Source organism: Nanorana parkeri, unplaced genomic scaffold (genome assembly GCF_000935625.1).
Source record: "Nanorana parkeri isolate BGI_ZX_2015 unplaced genomic scaffold, ASM93562v1 scaffold1675, whole genome shotgun sequence".
NCBI lineage: Eukaryota > Metazoa > Chordata > Amphibia > Anura > Dicroglossidae > Nanorana > Nanorana parkeri.
The window spans coordinates 92,334-104,491 of record NW_017307943.1 but is presented as its reverse complement, the minus strand read 5'-3'; the positions used below and the strand labels follow the sequence as shown (position 1 = coordinate 104,491).

At 43.5% G+C, this 12,158-nt stretch overlaps 1 protein-coding gene across 1 annotated transcript in view; it reads right to left on the bottom strand.

Moving 5' to 3' along the window:
* The window catches only part of SHANK1 (SH3 and multiple ankyrin repeat domains 1), a gene marked incomplete at its 5' end in the record, with an annotated part of 207,810 nt that overhangs the window by 118,079 nt on the left and 77,573 nt on the right, over window positions 1-12,158 (bottom strand). The window contains one exon of the mRNA XM_018571098.1: window positions 7,372-7,388. Coding sequence (XP_018426600.1) covers window positions 7,372-7,388 — 17 coding nt within the window. The remainder of the gene's footprint in view (window positions 1-7,371; window positions 7,389-12,158) is intronic.

Sequence of the window (12,158 nt, the reverse complement as noted above, 5' to 3'; positions counted from 1 at the left end):
CCAGGAGTGTCGGATGAACGGATGATCCGACACTCCCGGCGGAGAGACCAGGGGCCCGCCGCGCGCTGGATAACGATCCGGCGGCCGGCAACTTGCTGGGCCCCTCCAGAGCCTGAGGCCCCGGGCGCCCGCACCGGCGGTAGTTCCGCCACTGAAGTGCCCCCATTAGAGGATTTCCCTTCTGTTCCTGTTCCAGTGATGACCCAAAACTTTCGATTTTTCCATCACTTTCAGTCCTTGGGACAGTGGTCACCAGGACAAACAGAATGTCAATTTCCTTAGGGGGGGACATACTAATAAAAACCTGACTGGAGTTCTAATTCTTTCCTATTTTATCCAATAAGGAAAAAATGTGACTTTAGATAAACAATACCCTTACTGTGGAAAAACATATGCCATACTGTTTATAAATATCAAAAAAGAAAACCTGCAACAAATATGTCTGTAAATTTTTTTTTATATATATATATATACATACTTATACACACATACACACATATACACACACACACACCATTATACCATATTTATGAAGGTCCGGTTGCCGGTACATGGACACACACTGTCTGTGTCCAGGTGGGGGCACCCGGACCTGCATGGATGTGCAGGTTTAGGTCGGCTTGTAGCCACGTCTTCTCATAGGGAGGTACAGGCTGCTGCAGACAATTACACACAGCATCTGTCCCTCCCAGGAGCAGGTCTCTGCACAGGCGTGCATTCCATACGAATGTGCACGCCCATGTCAATGAGCTTCAAACCATGTCTTATAAATGATGAAGGAAAACCAGGAGAAATTCTCCAAATAGCAGTTGGGGAGGTATATGTAGCTGGTGGGCTCAACAAACAATCTCCGGGTTGGCCCCCCTAAAAAATCTGCCCCCTCCCTTCACATGCATATGCTTATTTTATCTTGGGGTATCAAATAGAGAGTTATAATTACCTCCATGGTTAGGAGGAAGTCTGCAGGACCATGAATTAGGGTAATAATTTCGCTCCATTAGATCCTCCTAGACAAAACAAGCAATACATGACAGAAATATTTTTTTTTTGGTTAGCATTGACTTGGGCTTCAAAGAATAGTATTGGTTGGTCATGTGTTCTTATTTGACATGTCCACATTCATTTCTATATATAGGTTTCCATTTCTTTAAGAAGGTGGCTTCTGGCATTAAAGTAGTTTGATTGGCTCAAGAACTCATCTGATTGGCTAAACCAGCCACCCTGTTAACCAGGTCTGTCAGCATGCATGTTTCCAGCTCTTTATGCTCAGAGGGTAACACAGAGGGACACAATGCACCGCCCTTCAAAGAGCTGTGGGTTTTTTGGAACAGAGACAGTTAACAATAGGCTTTACTTCTAGAGTGTAAAGCTGAAAAGGCCCGTGGTTTGCTGCCATCAATAGATTTCATGCAAGAGCAATGGAGAGTGTAATTAAAAGCTGCTCCCTTTCTCAGCCCATTACTGGCACATGCAGTCTTTTAGGAAGAGCCACAGTACCTGTCGCTTGTCTGCTGTGCTTTAAACCTGCGCACATATTTATATGTCTTCTGCCCATTATGAATGAATGCAGTATGAGGTCAACTTCTAATGGCCAGCAAAATAATTGCTTTTCATATCGCCACACTTGGCTCAATTATGCTGCAAAATTGTATTTACTTTTAGAGCACTTAATAAAAAAAAAAAACATGGAACACTGCAGTGTAAAAAAATATAGTGTAACATAGACAGACCTGCAAAATACACGCACATGAACTTTAATGGCATCCCAGTCTTAGTTCCTAGAGTTCAATATCAAGTTGGCCCACCCTTTGCAGCTATAACAGCTTCAACTCTTCTGGGAAGGCATCCACAAGGTTTAGGAGTGTGTCTATGGGAATGTTTCACCATTCTTTCAGAAGCACATTTGTGAGGTCAGGTACTGATGTTGGATGAGAAGGCCGGGCTCGCAGTCTCCGCTCTAATTCATCCTAAAGGTGTTCTATCGAGTTGAGGTCAGGATTCTGTGCAGGCCAGTCAAGTTCCTCCACCCCAAACTCGCTCATCCATGTCTTTATGGACCTTGCTTTGTGCACTGGTGCGCAGTCATGTTGGAACAGGAAGGGGCCATCCCCAAACTGTTCCCACAAAGTTGAGAGCATGAAATTGTTCAAAATGTCTTGGTATGCTGATGCCTTAAGAGTTCCCTTCACTGGAACCAAGGGGCCAAGCCCAACCCCTGAAAAACAACCCCACACCATAACCCCCCCTCCAAACTTTACACTTGGCACAATGCAGTCAGGCAAGTACCGTTCTGCTGGCAACCGCCAAACCCAGACACGTCCATCGGATTGCCAGACAGGGAAGCGTGATTCGTCATTCCAGAGAACACGTCTCCACTGCTCTAGAGTCCAGTTTTTGGCATGCTTTACACCACTGCATCCGACACTTTGCATTGCACTTGGTGATGTGAGGCTTGGACTCAGCTGCTCGGCTATGGAAACCCATTCCATGAAGCTCTCTACGCACTGTTGTTGTGCCAATCTGAAGGCCACATGAAGTTTTGAGGTCTGTAGCTATTGACTCTGCAGACAGTTGGTAACTGTTGGCGGTTTGCTATTGTTCCCAGTCGCTTCCACTTTGTTATAATACCACTAACAGTTGACCATGGAATATTTAGTAGCAAGGAGATTTCACGGATGGACTTATTGACAGGTGGCAACCTATCACGGTACCGTGCTTGAATTCACTGAGCTCCAGAGAGTGACCCATTCTTTCACAAATTCTTTCACCAGTCTGCATGCCTAGGTTCAGTCTGCATGCCTAGGTGCTTGGCCTTGGAGGTGATTGAAACACCTGAATCCAATGATTTGGAGCTAAGGAGCATAGGGTGCTCTTTGGCTCTATCTACTGGCCATAACTTGCTGCACATAACTCATCTGCAGAGACATTGGCACCTGAAGGAGTCACATTCCACTGGGGGTATTAGCCAAAGATCGTAGTTACTGCCTGCTAGATTGGCAAGTATGGTAAAGTCTTCAGCAGGCTACTTTTGTCTGCGTTTGATTTCCTTAGCGAAAGGGTGGCTTTAAAGAGTAAATACGCGTGTATTAAAATGTGTTTGTCTAGACTCTAGAGCTTCACTTCAAGCACCAAAGATGTGTTGTGGCTCAAAATGAAACTCCAGCCAAAATATGTGTAATTCTGTTCAACTAGCCTTCATTGTGCATATCCCTATCACACTGTATCTCAGAAGGGAGACAACACTATTCAGAGTGTTCAGCTTTGCAATTTTCTATGTCACCTTCCTGCCTGCAGATTGCTGACTGTCCTAAGGGTGAACATCCATACACTTCTAGTGTTACGACTGTTCTCTACCCCTGTATAAGTGCCTAATTACCTCCCCTCCATCTTCTAATGCCTAAAACATGACAACAGGATGACAACAATGTGAAATACAATACTGCCCGATTAATGCCCCCCCTCCCAGCCTGTTTTCTGGTGCGCAGAGCATCATGGGAATTGTGTTAGATACATGTTAGCTTATTATTCTATCTTCATTCTTGTATAACATTCATTTAAATAAACACATACAGTATGTGGACTAAAAGTTGAGTTTTGATATTTGCTTGAGGACCAGCTTATGCTGGTTGCATGATCTGTGCACCCTGTCAACAGTATCATAATGTGAAGAGCTCTAGATGCTCAAGGGTTGATCTGGGGCAGGAGATATCAGCCACAAACCTTGCTGCATTTTGTTAATCAAGGTGCTCCATTGGTTGTATCTAGTGTAGACATATTTAAGGCTCCTGTTTTATTTTAGGCTCTAAAGTCTGATCAGGGAGGCTGAGGGCAGACCCTCTGGCCACCATCCCAAGCATGGATTTAACTTGGCTGGAGATCTTGGTGGTTTTTATAAAACAGGAAGTGCCTGCGGATTAAGAGGTGGAGGGGGGTGGAGCCTGCTCAAGATGGCGCTGAGCAGTGAGTAGCTGAGATAATTCTCATCCCATTATTGGGGAATGATTACTTCCCGCCGGGGAAAGCCGACAAGGCTTTTCTAAACTGGAGCAAGCGTCCTCAACTAAAAGTGGTTGACATCATGTCGGGGGCAAGGATTAGCTCCTTACAGGAGTTAAGAGAGGATTGGGGATGCTACCCCCTGGATTGGTGGAGACATCAACAATTAAAACTTTTTTTCCAAACCTTACCCAAGCCCTTGAGAACAGGGGGGGACTTGACCGTATTTGAGTCGATTATGGGAGCTAAACAATCACCTCAACACTGCCTTTCAAAAATATATAAAGCAATTATTAAAAAATAAAATGATAGTATCCCAAAATATTTAAGGAAATGGGAACGGGAATTCAACTATACACTCTCACAGGAAGAGGCGAAGAAAATACTAACACTAGTTACTAGTACAACTGTAGACACTAGAACAATGGAAGTAAACTATAAACTGTTAGCACGGTGGTACCAGGTTCCCCAGTGTGCCTTGTCCTTAGAGTGGCCGGAGAGGTCTATATTGGGGAAAGGGGAGGGATGGAGGGGGTGTGGGAAGGGCTGGGGTTGTATGGGAAGAATGGAGAATGTTAACTTTGTATGAAATTGTTGTAAAAATTTTATGTCAAAAACTTGAATAAAGATTTAATTTTAAAAAAAAACAGGAAGTGCCTGTTTTATGTATGTGCTGCTCAGGGATTGTCTACAAGGTCAAACAGACATTTTTACAGGGTTGGCCAGATGGCCATTATTTTTAAGTTTTTTGCTGGACTCGCTCTTGTAAGGGAGCGAGTTTATTTGGACTGATCGTGCTTTGTCTCTCCATTTATTGATAAACCCTTAGACTACTTTATTATTTAATATTCTACTAAGAATAAATTGACAAAAAAAAATTAAAAACACAACATTTTTTTCAAATGTTTGCTGTAAAATAATTTTTCCAGATTGAATAACCCTAGTTAGATGCAGTCAGACATGCCGGCATGACCCAACAACACTTTGGAATCTGAGAATTTTAGTGCGTCCCTAAAAGAGGAAAGGCTGCATTCCCCAAATATTCAGGTTAAGACCTATGGAAAGAAGCGATCTTTAGACACATCTGATCACAACTTATCGGGAGGACAATAATAGTGACTGGACCAGGTCAACCTATGGAGTCACTTATCCTCCCAGTCACTGGTTTCTATTGGTACCCCAAAGACATTAGATTGTCTACCTGTCTGACCCTAATCTAATCTGATATCTATGGTATATGGGTACACCTAAAAGTCAATCACTGTCTTTCATGCTACAGAGGCCCGCTGGTTTATTTCTGCACAGTCCTACCCTATAGCATGCTTCACTTGCCTATCAAAGCCTGACAACACCAGTAAAATGTTATAACATTTTACTATATCTTGAACATGGCATTTTCTCAGTAAATTGAAAGCTGTGCAATTTACTCTTATTCATATTTACTAAAAGCCTTTTTAAGCAGTCCTAGTTAATTACACCCACATTCTTGCACACCACTTTATAACACCGCACAAAAAAAGTCTAAAGCCTCTTGCTACTTGTCACCAATCCCTAACAGTCTTTAACTACATGTTGGCGGTCTCCAGAAATTTCAAGCAATAGTACTAACAGTTGCAAACTAGAATTAGCGGCAGTTTATAACAGGATTCTTGGAATATGTCAGAAGTATTTAACAGACTCTGGTTACCAAGACAGTCATTAACAGTCTTTTACAATATATCAGTGATGTAACTTGCAATCAGTCACTTAAAGAGATTTGCCCATGCAGATCAAGAGGACAGAATCTTTGCAAAGAAGCCCTTCTAACCACTTTATACTCCCTTGCCAGCACTTCCCCACTGCTCTCATCTCCATTGCAGCCAACAACACCACCCGCTGATTATGGGTATGGTAGAACATGTGACCTCCTCCTATGTGACAATGCTAGGGTCTAATATCCAATCGCTAGACCTGAGCACTGTTGTGTGAAAGTGACATCACCTCTCCTCTTAGCACCAAATACAAGCTGAAACTAACAATTTTAATGCCGGCTTCCATGGAGGAAGAACTGCAGGATAGCACTGGCAAGGTTAGTATCAGTGAGTTGGGGTGGGCCTTTTGCAAAGACACTGTCACTTTGCCCAGAATGGGCAAGGTGACCGTGTCTCTTTAACAGCCTAATGTGACAATTGGGCAGTCATTACTAGCTCCTTATAATGGGCATGATAAAATAAGAGCTCACGTTTTTCTGTCTCACCATAAGCACTTCTTGGTGCCTGCACTTTATACCTTTGAGTAGTTTTTTTGATGCTGTTAAAGTGCCAAAGTTAATAATTTTTTCTCTTTATAATGACACACTGTTATTTGGTACTGGTATGCATACTTAGAAGATAGGAGACTTCCAATAGTGTAAGATCAGGCTCTTGACAGAGAAGCAACTATCAGACCTCAAGGGGCCTCTCAGTGTTGACTCTGAGCTCCAGAGTTGTCCTCAGCCAAAGGAGGTACATCTAAATAGGTTAGAAGTATAAATATTTCACAAATAAATTAGTATTCAATTCTTCTGTAAGTTCAGCCATGAACGTATTAGATCTCCTTCTCTAACTAATACCAAAGACATTTTCTGTTCTGTGCATTCGAAAATAAAGTAACGTTGGATGATTCCATGATGTATTTACTATATAAAGCGTTCTGTCAGCATGCAAGTAACTGCACAGGAGTGTAAAAAAAGAAAAAGAGCTAAGTGTACAATGGCTCAGCCCCCACAAAAGATGCAGGGTGCAAAGGCTTACAGCAAACTCTAGCCCCCTCGTCACCGCCACATACAAAAAAAGTTACAATTAAATATTTCAGCTTAGGCTTCCGAAAAGATTGCCCTTTTTTTTTTACATAATTTTTACATAAATGACCTGCTCTTAGTCAGAGCGATGTTCTTCTTTTTATTACTTAGAATGCCAAAGCCTATAGTCTGTGTGAGTGTCTGCATGAGGTTTTTTTTTGTGATGGAAAGTTGATCGAATATTCAGGTGCTCTCGCAAAAAAAAATTGAATGTAGGTCGTAACGCACTAATAGATTAAAATGCCAGGATAAACAGGCTTGGATATTTGTAAAGCTGTCTGCAGTCTCGTTCAACTTGCTCCTGTCTAATTAGGTCATAACCTCAGTTTAATTCTCTTCTTTTTTTTTGTGCAGAGGATAATGCTGAGAATTTAAACATTCTCTTCCTGGATCCAGCTTTGTAGGTTGGTTATAATTCAAGCAAAAGAATGACCTAAATTTAAATTAAATGTTTCAGTGTTTTTATGATTAGAAGCATATAAGTCATATAAGGGTTTGTTTTTTTTTAGCCTTAAAGTGAACCTGAGCTTTATCTTTACAAGACAAACTTAAATTACCACCCTCCACCCACCCCCTGCATATATTTGCTCCCCAACTGCTTCATTCAGATGCTTGTCCCATAAGGAAATACCAGCTACTTCCAAGTATGGGGGAACATATGAATCCACTGGATGTGACCAATTACCAGGCTCCAGAACGCTCATGGTGAAGTTGGAATAAAGTCCTTAGCCCTATAGAAGCTCTGAGTTAACCAACTTGGAGCTTACACAGGGCTTATGCTCTTTACTTCCATGACTGAACAAAGTGGCAAAGGAGCAAAGAGAAGAAGAGTATACATAAGCAGTTGGAGGAGAGGTATTTATGCAACCAGTTGCATGGGCAACACACAGGTTCACTTTAGACGAAAGCTGAATTCTATGTACAGTCTAGAAACTTATAGACCCAAAAGTAGCGTCTACACTTCCATCTTCTCCAGGCCATTCACAAAACACAGAGCTCTAGGCTTCCTATGTGAATGTCCAGGAGAAAAGGGAGGTGGAGACTCAACTGCAGTGCTGGGGTCTATGAGACCTGTATCTCTTACATCCAAGTGACCTGGAAGTACATCGGGAGCTGCACTGATTCCACCATGTAAACATGCAGTTTTGCCTAACCCATACTCCTCAACTGTCCGGGATTCTTCAGAACTGCCCCAAGGACACAAACTGTCCAGCAGGGGGATCTCCTGCCCCACAGTAGGTGCATAGTCACTGCATCAGGAGGAAGCAGAGCAAGGGCAGCAGCATCGATACTGTTAGGGACCATAGCACCTCCAGGGGGCGCAGGAACCAGGTCCTGCAGTTCCTGTGCTCACCTGCAGGTGTTTTCAGGCAGCCAGGAGATGTTAGATACCAGACCACCACTGAGTGGTGCTGGAACCCGCTTGTCCATTCCTCACCTGTGGCTCTCTCCCAGCGGTCAGTGGTTAATCACTACCTGGGAGGGTATTTAATCCCTCCATGCACTCTGGATTTTGCTTCAGTATCCTGTTGCCATTTCCTGCGAATCCTGCGTCCTGTTACTTGCTTATGTTCCTGTTGCCCTGCTCCCCAGGTTTTCCTGCCCTGTTATACCCTGTGTGGGTATTCTGCGGTTTGCTCCTAGTTATGGTTACTTTACGTTATCTTTTTGTATGTGCTTGGGTGTGTATTTAGTTGGTTACTATTACTTATTTGTGGGTTGTGTTATGTTTCGCTCTGCATAAATAAACTGTATATAAGCTCAATTAGCCTGGTCTGTTGTGGTCACGCATTTGGTCCTCCCAAGGGGGTACCTGCATTCGGTGTGAGGACACCTGCGCACGGTATCCATGACAGATACTCAATACAGTGGAAAAGAAGTTCTTAACAATGCTTTATTCCTTGATTTATCTGATACAGTGAGTACCTGTCACTGTGTAATGCTTCCCACAATCAGCAGGTAAGGTGTAAATTGCAGGTCAGAGAAAAGAGATGCCTGAATTGGACCCAGACAATGTTTTTCTAGCCTAAAGGTGCCCATACACCTTACGACCATCGCAAGACTTTTGTCTTGCGATGGTCGTATGCTTATTGAAAGCTTGTACGATCTGCCCACCTTGGACGGGCAGATCGTACTTGCGATCATCGAAAGCCCGCCCCGCTGAGGGGCGGGCTTCCGATGACCGCAATGCAGAACGGGCAGTGTGCGTGTGCGCACACCGGCCCGTTCCGCAGCTATCGGACGAGCAGGCTAGAAACCCGCCGACAATCGTACGATTCTCGGCGGGTTTTCAAGCATGTTGGTTCGACAAAAGACGTGCGACCGTACAGTAGAAACGGTCGCACGTCTTCGTTCACACTGCTCGATTCTCGTACGATCGCCGGATTTCGCCCGATTCTCGTACGAGAATCGAGCAGTGTATGGGCACCTTAAAACAGAAAACTGAAATCTAATCTGCATATATGTTGAGCTGCGAATCTGCTACTGTAAAGTCTGAGTACAGAAGGAAAACTGTTGGCACAATATAAATCCTGTATGATAATATAATAATTAGGGATGCACTGATACCCATACCAGTATAGGTATTGGTGCTGATACTGGGCATTTTCATGAGTACTCAGTACTACAGCCTTGTGAGGACTTTCACGGTGCTGCTTACAGCACCGGTCAGGCCGCACGGCACCTCTTCCTCTTCCTACCACATGTGAGACCACACACAGTCATGCCTCACACAGCCCTGGCGACACGGCACACACACAGCCCTGGCGACACGCCACACACACAGCCCTGGCGACACGCCACACACACAGCCCTGGTGACACGCCACACACACAGACCTGGCGATGTAGCTTCATATTATTCTGCATTGCTGTATAATGCATTGCTGGGATTTGTAGTCCTCTATAGCTGGTGGTAGTCTGCATTGTTGTATAATGTATTGCTGGGATTTGTAGTCCTCTATAGCCAGTGCCATTCTGCATTGCTATATAATGTATTGCTGAGATTTGCAGTCCCTCTACGGCTTGGAATCAGTGGCAAAACTACAAGGGGTCCAGTGGTCGCAGCTGTCACTCAGCCCTGGCACTTCACCACTGTCCTAAAATCATCAGTCTGTATTGCTTTAGGAAAACTGTCACATGACACTAAAAAAAAAAGACATCTGTAATTGGTATTGGTGAGTACTTTAGGAAAAGTATCGGTACTCATACTTGATCTGGAAAAATGGTATCAGTGCATTAATAGTAATAAAAAATAAATGCAGTAATAAGGAGCTACCCTCACTGACCATCAATGTCTCCCCACCCACACTGACCAGCAATGCTCCCTGGCCACCCCCCACTGACTGCAATGTTTTTTTTTTTCTTCACTAACACCAATTCATTTTTTCACCCCACTGACACTAAGGCAGGGTTCACTCTGTTGGGCACACGTGTTATTGTGCTTTGCATTAAGGCAGCCCAAAATTTGAATCGGCTGCCCAATGCACCAGTAAACGTGTGAGCAGTGGAGTAACAATCGCCATAGCGACCCAGGCGGCCGCTATGGGGCCCGGCCAGGACACCCCCCTGATGCCGTACGGGCCGCCTGGGTCGCTATGGCTCCGAACGCGCTGCTGTTCAGATCACTGTTGGTGATCTGTGCAGTGCTGCGTTCGTCTCCACAGCTGCTGCTGAGTCAATTAGAGCCAGCAGCGGCGGTGGAGGAGGAGGCTCCCAGGGCCCCGTACAAAATTTTGCTATGTGGCCCTGTGATTTCTAGTTACGCCCCTGGGTGTGAGCACTATATTTTATAACGCAGTGCACTACAACACACAAGTCATAGTGCCTTGTGGTGCACTGCAGCATGCGTCCGTCCACAAGGTGCATTGGGGTGCTATTAATGGCACCTCATTCAATTAACATGCATAACTTGCATTGCCATGCACTGCTATAACACACGTGATGTTTTGAACAAATCCTAATGCATTTTTTGCCACCCCACTTACACCAATGCATTGTCCACCTACTGAATACTGATGTCAAGGTATTCCTCCCACAGACACTGATAGCAATCTTTTTTTTGTCCCACTGACCAACAAGTTGCATTGACCACAACAATGCATTTTTCTTCCTACTGAAAACTGACGCTAGGCAATTTTTCCTCCCACTGACATCAGAAATTGTTTCCTCCCACCCATACTGTACATTTTTTTTCTCCCACTGACCCCTGATGCTGGGCACTTTTTTCCCTATCCACCAACACCAGACTATTTCCTCCCACTGACACCACACATTGGGACAAATCTGTAATTCAGCCTAGTCATAGAAAGAAAAAAGAAATCTACATGCCAGGTTATCAGTGAAAAGTATGCCAACGCTTTCCTGCAATAGCCCTGCTTTGTCCGTTTTTTTTTTCTTGGCATTTTATATTTTCTTTATTTAAAAAATGATAAATAGGCAGATCAGCCTCAGATTGGATAGAAGTTTGCACAGACAGAGTTTTAGAATTCCTTAAGCGACTAATTTTCATGTGGAGTTGTTTTGTGCACGGATATTTATTACAAGAATAAGAAAAACTATTTTTCAATGTACATAAATAAAATACAAAGATGCCCCCATGAGGTGATAGTCAGCACTGGCAATTCAACATGCCCATATCATTTCGTCGCTGTACAATACAAGTCCAAAAATACCAGCAAGCCACACATTGAATGTTATGTATAAACGTTAACCTGCACGCATGGCTAGTGCTCTGGCATTCCCTATTTTACCCAACTCCCACGTTCCCATTTTAATTTAACCTCTAGTTTCTTCACTTCTCTCTACTACCCCCTCCTTAGGGGCTTGGTATAAGTGACTCTATTAATGCTTCACAGTATGGGTTTGATTATTGCTTGCTTCTGAAAAAAAAATGGCTTCAGCTACTTTTCACCAATGCTGGATAAAGAAAGGAGAGGTGGAAAATGCACAAAGATTTTAATAAAGGGACTAAAACAAACAGAAGAATGGGGAGCTCTATTTATACAAGTCAAAATTGCTGTCTGATGGTTTTCTTTTCATAATGCCTATTTTTAAAGTTGCTCCAACCAACCTCTAAACTAATTTTTGCTATATTTAACCCAGCAACTTATATAGCAGAATCCTTGAGTATTAAAGTGAACTGGTAAAAGGGGTCCACTGAAACTCTTACAAGGTCACCTTCATTTCAGAACTTGGGCCTACACAAGCAGGTCAGTGTGATGTATTTGCCCTTATTTACACTATACAGGAACAGAAGGACGTGGTAATAGCAATTATGTCTTTAGAACATGTACCATTGTAGAATAAACCTATAGTTGAGAAGTCCAGATGCCAATAATATTCCA